Consider the following 13,322-nt stretch of genomic DNA (forward strand, 5'->3'; position numbering starts at 1 on the left):
AAATGAGTCAATTTACTATTTTGAAAAAGTACCTAAACTAAAAGCCATTAATTGCAAATTGCACGCCTACACATACAGTACATACATATTTATCTATATGATGAGACTCCAGTCATAGCAGTGTAATAAAAGTTTTAGTGGAAATCTGAATAAATGTTTTAAGCTGATTTACCCATTTGCCATAAGTTGCACAAACACAGTTGCACCCTGACTCACTCCATTGGTTGAGCCACTGCTACTATGTGGGGTTGCTTACAAAAACAACATTTTATTTGGTTTAAAGAACTTTTTTTTTTTTTTTTCGTGCTTTCTTTTTCATGTTATGCTTTAAATGCTCCAGGCGAAGTGGGATTCCAGAAGGAAAGCACCAAGAACAGCATGTTAGCAGTAGCCTTGAGCCATTTGTGCTGAGCTGTGACATTCACCCATGGTGGCACCTTCTCTGTCAATGTGCCAGCCATCTGTGCGTCGAAAACGCAACCCCCCAACCCAACAACCTGAACCCCTCCTCTTCACCCCCTTCCTCTTATGGATTAAGGGGCTTTTTGGGTCTTAAAACTATGCCAGGCATAAGACAAAGCGACTGGGTGCACGGCAAACGTAATCTGCATTTATGATATTACATTTGCCTCCTGGAATCAGGTCATGGGACTTAATCCTGTCGCGCCTTATTCAGAATTCTACCTCGTGCTGTGTGTTTATGAGGGAAGTGATGTCATTTTCTCAGCCTTGCTATTTAAAAAAAGCACATCAGGTTAATAAGATTGTAGCACAGCACTATGCCATTTTATAATCACATCCTGCAGACTTGAACACTGCATTTGATAACTGGATGGTTATGGCATAATTGGCAACTATTTATGCTAGGGTTTCTCTTCGGGTTTATTATACGTCTAACATAACTCTAATAAAGGGTAGCTAAAGATAGGCTGTCAATTTAATTCTTAATGTAGTATTAAATATTTTCCAGGTATTTTTTTAATCCCATCTTTTGGCTTTAGTGTAATGACAATATAAAATCCTATTATTTAATTTTGTCTTTATACTTTACTATTTTTCTTACACTATAAATGGGTCTTTTACATGGAAATATACAGCTCCCTTTATCATATTTGTTGGGTCATTGGCATCTAAAATTTGCACTACGTCCCCTGTTTTATGTGAGTGACTCTTTAGTGTGTATGTCCTCAATCACAGTTCTGATATTACTTATGAAATCTCTTGAGGAATTGTAATAATTCCCTTACACAAATTTCCCTTATTCCTGTGGCCTGAAAGTAATCTATTTTTTCTCTGGGTCACGGCACCAATTTTCTTTCTTTTTTTCTAAACTCATGTGTAGCAGATTTTTACTTTAGCTCTTACTCTAAATGGATTTTGTTTTGTTTCTATAGGTCTGTTCCCTGATGTTGGCGGTGGCTACTTCCTGCCCAGACTTCGAGGCAAGCTGGGCCTTTTTCTCGCCTTGACAGGGTTTCGCCTCAAAGGAAGAGATGTTCAAAGAGTCGGGGTGGCTACTCACTTTGTGCAGTCCGAAAAGGTAATGTGTGTATACTATAGTTATTGACTGATACATATTGGCTACTTCATATATCAATATATCATGTGTCAATTTGTCTACTGATGACCTTGTGAAATAGATATAGCAAATTTTTCTGTTGTCAAAGATTTTTGTGAATTGAGTAAATATTGTAATGTAAAATATTAGTGTTAATTTCAGCAATGCTGTGCATGTCTGATTTGCTTTCATTCATTTAAAATATTATTTTATATAGTTTTTAAATATATTAAATGTGATTAATATATATAAGCGTGTAGTTTTTAACTTAGTATATGAATGTATTTATTTTAGTATAAAACATTATAGGAAACATTTATATATTAGAATATATATTATAATTAGTTAAATTAGTTTATTTATCAATATAAAACTATATAAAATATTTTACATATATAGTGTGTGCGTGTGCGTGTGCGTGTGTGTGTGTGTGTGTGTGTGTGTGTGTGTGTGTGTGTGTGTGTGTGTGATTGCGATTAAAAACTGCGATTGAATCCTTAATGTGATTATTGGAAATAATCACATTATTGGTGCACATGTACACGTAGTCACGCAGCATTTTCACATCCAGCTCCTGGTTTGGACACAGTAGTAAGAAGAATAAACTATTGTGATTGTAGGACAGTTTTAGTACAGTTTTGAGAGAATGAAACTCAAATTCAAGGTAATGGTGACCGAGCTGTGCTGGTGCTGGCCTCCTGGGCTTTTGGGTAGCAGTTCTTGCATTTGAAGGTACTGAAAGGAGAGGAGTTAGTCAGCATTTCTCAGGCTTGCCAGCGAACTTTCGGCAGCAGGGGGCGACTGAGCACTGACACTACGCCCAGTTCATGTGCCAGAGGTGAAAATGAGTACCAGGGCTTGGCACTGCTGGAGAGAGAGGGGCATTCAAGCCTACACACACACTCACATCCTCTGGCCAAGGACAGATGACCAGCAGGATCTGACATACACGCTACTCACAGAAGTGACTTGTGATAAAAATAACCACAAAAGGGCTCTGAGGACAGTGTGTTTGTTTGTACAGCAGAACTAGTTGGGAGCTGATTCACTTTCATTTATGAGCTACTGCATAAAAAAACAAAAAATTCTAAATTGAGTCAGGCTGTATTATTATTCAACCATGAGCAGTACAGAGTTAGATAATTTATTATTATATTTTTTTCAGGCCTAGAAAGCTTATGGAAATTTAAACATTAAAGAATCATGGAAAAACATGGAATTTCTACAGTGAATATGCATTTTCTAGTCCTCTAAAATCAGCTAGAAACTGTTCTTTCTGAGAATAATCTCTGGAAGATTATTTAATTAATACAGAACAAATATTTTCTTTAATTTGTTTAATAGACGATTGATTTTTCTAATGGCAGGTGCAATGTATGAGGTTGATGTATGCATTATACAAGTCATGACTGCTAAAATGTTATGAACAATATAAAAAAATATATATATTTAAAAACTGAAAAGGTGTTCAAAAGAAAAAATATCCATTGATATTTAATGATACGGTATACCATATCAGAATATTATCACTGAGATGTCTCTCTCTTGCTCTCTATGTGTGCGTTTCTCTCAAGATGCATCCCAATTTGCATAGTTGTCCAAAAATAAAAAGTGCACTTTAAATTCCTGGATTATGCACTTATTTAACCCCAAAAAAGTGTGGATTGCTGGACACTTCATGATCTAAATTGTCACAGATTGCCTTGCTAAGTGGGAAGGAAGGGCTATCTGACTGATGGAGGATGACAAAAAAAACTCATACACTACATGGTAGAGTAGTCATAGTGTATAGTACGTCATTGGGACGCTACGCCAGTTAGTTACAGATTAGCTCTGTTCCAATGAACCTCATAAATGATCTATTTGAAACACTCTACATTGGGAGCAACTCATGACAAAAATAGCGCTCCTGAAGAGACTCCATTCACAATTGAGTCCAGTAGAGATTAGTGTTGGTATGTGGATAAGCTAACAAATGATGCTCTAATATAGGGCACAAATATTGAGTGCCCCAATATTTATGTCCATTTTTAATTAGACAGAATTTGGTCTACCGTATTTGTTATGTGGCCAAAATACATAAACCAATACAACACACTGAACTTTTTTTAATTGATACTCTCCGTTGAATGAAATATTAGTGAGCATTTCTCTCAACTTGTTCGCCATCTTGAAAGGGATTTTTCACAAACTTTGTCACAGAGGTGTGGTCACGTTTACTGTTGCTCTGCAAAATTGTGTGCACAAAATCAGTCCATTAGAAATCCTCGTGAACGGGAGTTTACAAAAAAGTTGACTTGGCCAGAAGGTGGTATCCTCGTGTTGAGAGCTCACTTGTGGTGCCTTAAAAGGCTGTCCTGCAGGCAGCAAACTGTGTTTTGGATCAGAGCTGTTGTTTTATGTTGTTTCACTGTGCCCCTGCAGTTTCCATCAGGAAACACCTTGTAAAAAAAAATCCTGTTGTAAACAAAACATTCCCTCCTCTGCTCTTCAGTATCTGATTTAGACCCACTTTTTTTCTACCTGTAAGGTTGAGAATTTCCCCCTTTTTTTCTCTCTCATCAGATTGCATCTCTTGAGAAAGATCTTGTTGACTTGAAGTCTCCATCGGTCAGCGACGTGGCTCAACTACTGGATACTTATCAAGAACAGGTATGTGGCAGAGACAGATGTGACTTTTTAAAACGGTCTGTGCAGACTTTTACAGCCTCGGTGCTTGCAGTTACTATACACAGTGGTGGGCTTGTATAATCTGTTACCATAGCCACAGTATACAACACTCATGGATTAGCTTTCAGTGCATCTTTATATGGTTCAAATTAAGTTGCATGTGCCGACACAAGTGTGGAAGATTTTCACCCAAAAATGAACAGCCCTGTGTAGATCCAAACTGGTATCACTTTCGACCTCTGTGAAACTCGAAATAAGTTATTTTTAAAAATGTTGAATGGTTTAAACAACATTGAACCCCACTGACTTGCACAGTATGTACAAAACAAAACAAACGAAAAAATATATATATATATATATATATACACACATACAGTATATATATATATAGTACTCATTACACTCGTAATGGCTTGGTGGTATGGATTTATGGCCATCTGTGGTTAATGCTGTGAAGTTGTGTGTGCCGAACAGGAGTGTCTAAATGATAATTATTATGACTCCTCGGAAGGGAAGGACTGATGACACACAACTTTCATGCTCCGGACAAACGTATTCGCTTTCACAGACCCTTCCCAGACCCCTTTTGATAAGTTATTTTACTTTATTCCCTTCTGTCATCAACAAATCTTGATAGTGATAATAAAAAATCTAGACGTTGTGAATTATTTACAGTTAGTCTTTGCATTATGGTATGGCATTAATGGGCCATGCCCTGGATGTTATTTACATCTGGCAATGCTCCTGCTTCAAAGATAGTTTTATCTACAGCAGCTGTCACTAAACCATAAAACCATACACTTATATCAACTTTTTTCATCAAGGCTGCACTTTAAAGCCTGTCGATTGTTTCATACTAAGGATTAGTTAGGGTGTTTCCAGACCTGAGCAGATAAGAGAAGATTATAGACACTTCCATTCTGTATTCAGATTGTACTAATGGTGGATTCTGATTTCATGCCATGGATTCTGTGAGAATGTATTGAAATAGAGATGTCAATGTCTGTGTATCTCTAGAGCAGGCGTAAAATGAAATGTCACTGGGATTCATGTCACAGCTTTTAAGCACTAGGAGGGGAGTATTCGTCCATCCGTACATGCCTACACAAAAGATAAAATGATAAATGGGCTGGATCTGTAACACTCAGTAAACTTTGTAGTTTGTAGTGCATATATATATATATAATACCGCTCTGAGCAGTGCGAGTAGGGCCAGTTACATTGGTGCCATGACCCAGATGGGAGTGAGGTTTAGGGGTGTGTGTGTAATGGAGGCCAGCAAGTAAAGAGCTGTGTAAGTAAACCTCACTCCCCTGGCCTCAAGAGGTGCACTAGCAACTGATGCCTGAGGCTGCAGTCTTTAGCATCCTTGTTAGTGTGCCTGCCTCCCATGCTGGTGCGAATCCCACTCTGAGCAGTGCCAGTTAGATTGGCATAGTTACATAACCTCACTCCCCTGGCCTCAAGGGATGCACTAGCAACTGATGCTAGAGGCTACATATTCTTTAAATTACCATTTCTATGGATATTTTAAGCAGGGGTGAACAACTTTTTTTGGTCTGGTTCTCAAGGGAGCACCTGGAGATGCTGCTCTACACGGCACACTTATCCTACAAGCTGTCATCACCTTCCTCCTGACTGCTCTTTTTTTTTCTCTCGAATATGGTATGATGATGATGTTTTTTTGTTTTTTATTAACATTAATGGCACAGACAACAGCAAGAATATTAGGCTGCTGTCACTTTAAGACCGAATGCATGGACCGAATATAATATCACATATCCGGTGGTTTCTTTCTCAACTGTTGACTTAACTGAGAGAGAATAGGCCTACTTGCAGAGACAGGTTTTGTGTCCGTTCAAGCGCAAGTAAACGCGAAAGAGGAATCAATTCGGTGTTCAAGCGCTGTATGAATCGTGGTCCTCTGCTTCGGGTGTGTGTGAAGCTGTGCATGAGTCACGATTTCCGCCTCTTCTTCTGCATTTAAAATCATTTGAATGTGTAAATTGGCAAGACCAAAGACGTCCAAATGAGAAACTCTATGATGGCCTGGTCCGTACGGATCACGGATCAACTGCCAGCCGTTGCACCCCTAATAATTGACCACACTTATCATCATGATTTCTATCTTACCAAAGATGGAGAAAAAAATCCTACTCCAGAAAGTAAACGTGTCCCTGTCCCCAAAAATGTTGGTATACTCAAAAACGCTTCCCTCCACGTTTTCTGGTTACCAGTTATGTGCACCCCTGATTATAAGCATCTATGTTGCAGCTAAATCAGAAAAAAACTGATCAGATGAAGTCACAGCTAAGGTTTCTGACAGGATAAAAATGTCGTCAAACATACACACAGACAGTTGAGGATTGCAGTTCACTAGGTTGAAATACAGCACTGTATATGTGTTTCAGCTGCTGTCTAAACACAGGCTGCTGTTCTGTCTCCTCAGAGCCGCCTGGACGCTGAGAAACCTTTTGTGCTGCAAGAACAGACCGAGGCCATCGACAGGTAAACCTAAACCTAAAATAGACCATTTGCTTTAACCCAGAATAGAATTAAACTAAAGATCCCCCTCTGAATGGAAAACTAATTATCTTTCTTTCTTTTTTTAAAAAAAAGGGACAGAGGTATTAGGTTTTAAGTATCATTTTCAGCCTGATATTGTTTTGAATTGGCCATGTATGGTCATTAGTGATACTTGCTAAAGTCAATTGACTATTCAAATTGGGGACTAGGAGGTGGATTCTTTTGACTTGGGCCTGTAAACAATTACTGTACCCAGCAACACCCTAGCAACCACCTACAATACTTAATCATAATGCCAGCATGGGCAAACACACATTTTCACTTTCATTTTTTTTTTTTCAGAAGTTGTTAAAAGTAGTTTGTAAGTATTGTATGAATATTTATTTTTTGGAATTTTTATATTTTTTATATTTATCTTTTATTATAAGAAAATTCTGGGTTGAACACAACTTTAGCTCTGTTTAAATGTGCATGTATTCATTAAAATTTCACAGTAAAAACTAATATTATGAAATGCTAATACAATTTAAAACAATTGTTTACTTTTTTAAATATATAAAATAGATTTAATATAAGTATGTATATACCATGTATATTTGTATTTAAATCAAAATGTTTTTAAATAAATATGTAAGTTATTTCTGTGATGACAAAGCTGAATTTTCAGCATCAGTTCAAAAGAACAGCTATTATTTGAAATATAATTTTTTATAACATCATAAATGTCTGAACTGTAACTTTTGATTGATTAATTCCATTTGTGCAGAATAAATCTATTAATTTCAGCAAAAACATTTTTACTGACCTTTATGAACTTTTGAATAGTAGTGGATATTTTTAGCTATATCTCCCAGACTCAAAGCATTGATTTTAACCTGTAAAATGTAAGTATCACGATGCAATAATTATGCATCACACTATTTTGCATACTGAGACTGTGGCTGCAGAAACCGTGCTGGCTTGACATCAGTAGACACACTTTTGGAACCAATTAGTTATACTTGTGGGTTTGTGTCTGTTTCCCTGGATAAGCTTTAGCCTTCAGGTGCTGGTATAACTTTGAGGCTCACAGGCAATGTTTGCCTCTCTGAAAGGCCCTTAATTCTATGTGCAGGAAAAAAGTTGGGTATATTGATCAAAGGTCTGAAATGATAAGACTGATAAACACTGGACACGCTCCAAAACTTAGTTTCCACCGTGACCGGAGGAGTGTGTGCAGCATTGTCTTTGCGTCTCGTCTCTCCTTCTGGGGCTTGAGTGTTTAGTGAAACAAATTATTCATCAGCCTATACACCCCTTGTTTACCTGTTTTTGTGGAGTTTGACTCTGCATTGCATATGAGCCTTATGTAACGTCAGTTGATGTTGCACTAATCTGCTGTTGTAGGATCAAATCTAATGGCTAATTTGGCTTGCCTGTTTGAAAAATATACAAAAAAAACTTCCATGGATGGTGTTTGCAGGACTGACCCTGTATATTTCGTTATTGTTCTATTGTTTCAGGCTCTTTTCAGCTGGAAGTGTGGAGGAGATCATGGAGAACCTTAAGAAAGATGGCTCTGCTTTTGCACTTAAACAGACTGAGGTGAGTTCAGGGATGGTGACTAAACACATTATAAAATAAATATAGAAAAAAGTTCAGCCAAAAGTAAAAATCATTTACTCACCCCAATGTCATTTCCAAAACCTTAAGACTTTCTTTCCTCCGTGCAACACAAATGTTGTGATTAACAATTTATATTCCAGGCTTGTCCTCACGCAAAACTTATGAGTTCAGAAGTCTATGAAATATAGGGCATACTTTTCATTTAGACCACTTTTATGATGTTTTTTGTTACTTCAACATTTTCCTCATTAACTTTAATTATATTTAAAAAAATGATCAGGAACTTGTGAAATTACATGAAAGGTAAATTCATAGATAGATTAGATAGATAGATAGATAGATAGATAGATAGATAGATAGATAGATAGATGGATGGATGGATGGATGGATGGATGGATGGATGGATGGATGGATGGATGGATGGATGGATGGATGGATGGATGGATGGATGGATGGATGGATGGATGGATGGATGGATGGATGGATGGATGGATGGCCAGGCCAGACTCATACCAAACTCAAAAGGTTTTTTAAATTTTTTTCACAAAAAACTTTTGTACTTGAACTTTTTTCAAAGTGTCATAAATGTAATATTAACATCCGTTTTATTGAGCTGAAATGTTTAATATATATTCAACAATGATGCATTACATTAAACACAAGCGATTCCTATTTCATATAAATGCTGTTATTTTGAATGTTCTTATGTATGGTGGATTGATAAGTAGATATTTCATGAAATCTGAATCTTTTTCAACACTGATAATAATAAATGTTACTTGAGCACTGAAGGATCATGTGACACTGAAAACTGGAGTAATGGCAACTGAAAAATTCAGCTTATTCAGAATAAATTACATTTTAAAATAGAAAACAGTCAATTGTAATGATATTTCACAAAATTACTGTTTTTACTGTATTTATGATCAAATAAATTCAGCCTGGATGAATATAAGAGGCTTATTTCAAAAACATAAAAAATCTTACCTGTAAATGGGTGTGTATATACAAATCAATATCAAATAGCTAGTATTTACAATATAATTTTGCATTGTTTATTTTAAAAAAGTATCATCCGAAATAATCACATACTGTATAGTAAGTACTAAATTTGGTTTGAAACTTGCTGCGCGACTGTTAAAAAAGTATGTGCTATATACTATAAATGTGTGTAGTATGAATGAAATTTGGACGTACTACTTCAGCCATGTTGTCATTATCATGAGACCTACAGCATCTGTTGCGTCGCTTCAGTGCCATTCACAAATCCTCTCCCGTGGCCTCATGGGATATTAAAGTGTACATCAGATGTGCACTTCAGAATCTTGACGAATTTAGTATGTCATCCAGGTAACTATTCATCTACTGTTTTATGGATTTGGATATACTACTTGGCACACATACCGTTTAAAGTATAAAAGTAGGCATATTCGGACAATGGGTATATCTTGTATTTCGTCCCTGTATGAAGGCGAGTCGTTTATTCATTCTAAGTCGCAAATTATGTTTTTATGAACTTCATAAAATTACACTGCAATAATGAAGGCTGTGGCAGGGTTTGGCTTGTTGTTTCCACATCCTGCTCCTGCAGCTGGATAAAGAGTATGATGGTTTCCGGGATATTTGGCGAGATAAAGAAAATGAGCGCGTGAGGTCTGCATGCTCTCTGCTTTATGTAAACCCTCTCTCGTATTGCGTAATGGGCCCTGAATCATATTATACCTCATTAGTATTTCAAAGTCATTCTGTTTTTCCTCCCATAGCGCTACTTTGCCATGCATCACTTTGTTTAGAGTGAGCTGTAAAAAGGAAATTGATGTTTGACATTGTGACGTTTCATTGTTGACAATTTACATTTGCTGTTGCTCAGTATGTGTGCTTTACTATTTTTAATTTTTATTTGTCCTATCATGACCTAAACAAAGTAACAATACAATCAAAATACTTAATAATGCAGAATTATACAAAGTGACCGATATAATGCTTTGTATGTTTGGTTTTATGTCAGAGCAGGTCATGCAATGTTCTCTCTAACCACAAGTCTGTTCATGGACTGGTCCTCTGCTCATATAGGGCCTCTTTTTATCAACAGTACACTTGGCCATTATGTAAACAGGGAGGTTTGTACCTTAAGATTTTGTGTGGACCATTTAATGTCCTTCCCGGCTCACTATACATTTTCCCAGCGTTAGTCCCGCTCATTTGCAGGGTCCACTTCATCTGAATTAACCACACACACACATTGGATTTGTCACAGGTTTTATGCCGGATGCCCTTCCTGATGCAACCCACTTACACACACACAAACTGTTTTTTACCTATTTTTATTTTATTGTCCGCTTCAGATTAACTTGCATTTAGATAGCTATATCAGCTATTTTAATTGTCATTTATTTATGTTTCATTAATGAAATATGGATTTTTGTATCGAATTTTACAGATTCTGGCCAAAATGTCACCAACCTCTCTGAAGTTAACTCTCAGGCAGATTCAGGAAGGAGCAAGAATGAGTTTGCAGGAGGTGCTGGTGATGGAGTACAGACTCAGTCAGGCCTGTATGGTATGTAATGTAATTTTATGTAAATGCAAAGCTTTATTATTTCGTTACCTAAATCAAATGAGCTAAAGCTGTTTTTTTCACAGTATGCCACTTATTAGTTTAGAGGAAGTATTTGTGTTATTCATGTCATGAGGTTTTACTCTTGCTTTGCAGAGAGGCCACGATTTTTATGAGGGAGTCAGAGCAGGTAAGATGCACATTTCTTCAGAAATTCACATTTGTTTCTATCGATAATAGTATATAAGGTGTACCGAATCAGAAGTTGGTGTTAATTATAAGAATGGACTCCATAATATTAAAGTTTTGTAATTTACTAAATGTAGTATACTGTACACATATATAGTCTCTATAAATGGCATTTCAATCATTGATCTAATTCCTTTCTGGAAATACCCCATGTGTCCATTATATAATATTATGTTTATGGGTAATTCATATTTGTGTTATACACATGAGAGGGGTTGTTTTTTTTTTACATTGCATTACATTTAACAATTTTAATTCAAATTACAATTCCACATCCTGTTTGCTTCCTCAATTAAATCTAAATTCAGGAACTGAATTGAAATTTGAAAGACATTCCTAAAAATTCTGAATGAATGCTTATGAAAAAATAGAGCATTATATAGCCTAAATAATCTTATAATATCTGTTAAAGGTAATAATACAGGGTATTTTAGAGTGTTACCTAAAATTAAAGTGCTTTATGTGCTCTTACTTGTATGACTTCTTGGCCACCTCCACTCGCCTAACTAGTTTTTTTCCCAGAACAACCCCAGAGTTCAGTGCATAACTAACAGATTTTCCTCCCCTCTCTACTTGCAGTTCTAATCGATAAAGACCAGAGTCCGAAGTGGAAACCTTCTACCCTGTCTGGGGTCTCAGAGCAGGCTGTAGAAGAATGCTTCAGCTCCCTGGCTGAAAGAGATCTCAAACTATAGAAACTCCCCTCAAAAATCCTGCAAGTTGCTTTCATAAACTTCAGAAATGTATCAAAGAAATCAGTATTGTTGTTTCTGTCAGCATAGCTGACGAATGCAAATTCCTCTGAGACTTCTGCACAGATCCGCTGATCCTTGTGTTGAAATGCTGGTTTCTTAAGGAAATTTAGAGGTTTAGGGAGTTTTCTTTTGTCCATTGGGAAATAGCATTTAAAATGAGCTAACAATTTAGAGCAGCCTAGTCACACTTTTTAAAGGAAAAGTTTACCCAAAAATTCTAATTTACGCAACCCCATTTCAGACATGTATGCTTTTACTCTTACTTTTTAATCTTAGAATTTTGAAGAATCTTCATGCATGTTACATAAACTGCACTAGAATAAGGTTCTACAAATATTCTAATTTTGTGTTCCACAGGAAAAATATCAGCATACAGTACCAGGCGAGTAAATAATGAGAGAATTGCCACTTTTGGGTGAACTGCGTGACAATATGAATTTATAGCAGACTTGTCAGAGTGAGGTGCTGGGAATCATATTTTGCATACTTCATTCTTAGAGGTGTCTTTTTCCTTCATACTGTGTAATCATTTGTGTAAACCCTGTGGAAAGAGAATGGCAGACAATTATTTTTGCACATTCTGCAATCCATGATTAACCGTGACAACCTTAACACACACCCTGGCCACGATTCAGTTTGTCAGGATTAAAGTATTGTCATGTGGTGCCTGCAGTATGACTGCTATTAACCACAGTGTTTACTACACAAGCACTTCCACTGGCCTAGACTATAGACATATCAAGCCTCACAGGATAAATCTGACAGATGTCAAAACAACTGTGATGCCTTGAATTCAAATGATTTGGTTCTTCTCTGCTTTGCTCATATATATATAATGTGTGGATGTTCATAAAAAGGGTGTGACCTATATTTGTGCAAAAACATAAAAAGATTTTAAAAATTGAACGTGCCCACAGTAGCCTACCTCTCAATAAAACCAACAGTGTAAAAAAAATCTGGTTTTCTGCATTCATTGAGCTAATTAGCAAATTGACTGACAGACTATAGAGGTCGTAATAAAGTTAGGCACGCCGTTTGTGTATACGGACATGAATGTTACCTCATTTTGCGGAGACGTTTACTATTACTTTTCGAAGCAATCAGACTTACGATTTTCCCCTGGTGGATGCTAAAACAACAACTAAATTCCAATAGACTTGCACTGAAGGAGGGACCAAAGGACCAGATGATAAAGGGCATGTTTTAAAGTTTTTCTGTCTTGTTACAATGTTATATTATGAATACGAAACAAAAGAAACTGAAAGAAGGTAACAGCTGAGTTATTCGAGAAAGGCTGTGGTTTTATTTATTGGCGTAGCAGTGTTTCCCCCCCCCCCCCCCCCCCCCTTTTCTTTAGGTTACAGAACTGAGATTGCACAGATTACAGATAAAACACTTCTGC

The 13,322-nt window shown here is 36.6% G+C and overlaps 1 protein-coding gene across 1 annotated transcript in view; it reads left to right on the top strand.

Annotated features, from left to right (window-relative positions):
* The window catches only part of hibch (3-hydroxyisobutyryl-CoA hydrolase), a 28,853-nt gene extending 15,986 nt beyond the window's left edge, over positions 1–12,867 (top strand). Inside the window, exons 8-14 of the mRNA XM_079619394.1 lie at positions 1,395–1,540; positions 4,124–4,210; positions 6,678–6,736; positions 8,257–8,338; positions 10,800–10,919; positions 11,073–11,106; positions 11,745–12,867. Of these exons, the coding sequence (XP_079475520.1) occupies positions 1,395–1,540; positions 4,124–4,210; positions 6,678–6,736; positions 8,257–8,338; positions 10,800–10,919; positions 11,073–11,106; positions 11,745–11,860 (644 nt within the window). The 3' untranslated portion in view covers positions 11,861–12,867. The remainder of the gene's footprint in view (positions 1–1,394; positions 1,541–4,123; positions 4,211–6,677; positions 6,737–8,256; positions 8,339–10,799; positions 10,920–11,072; positions 11,107–11,744) is intronic.
* Positions 12,868–13,322: the final 455 nt, after the last annotated feature.

The sequence above is a fragment of the Phoxinus phoxinus genome, assembly GCF_949152265.1.
Source record: "Phoxinus phoxinus genome assembly, chromosome: 7".
NCBI lineage: Eukaryota > Metazoa > Chordata > Actinopteri > Cypriniformes > Leuciscidae > Phoxinus > Phoxinus phoxinus.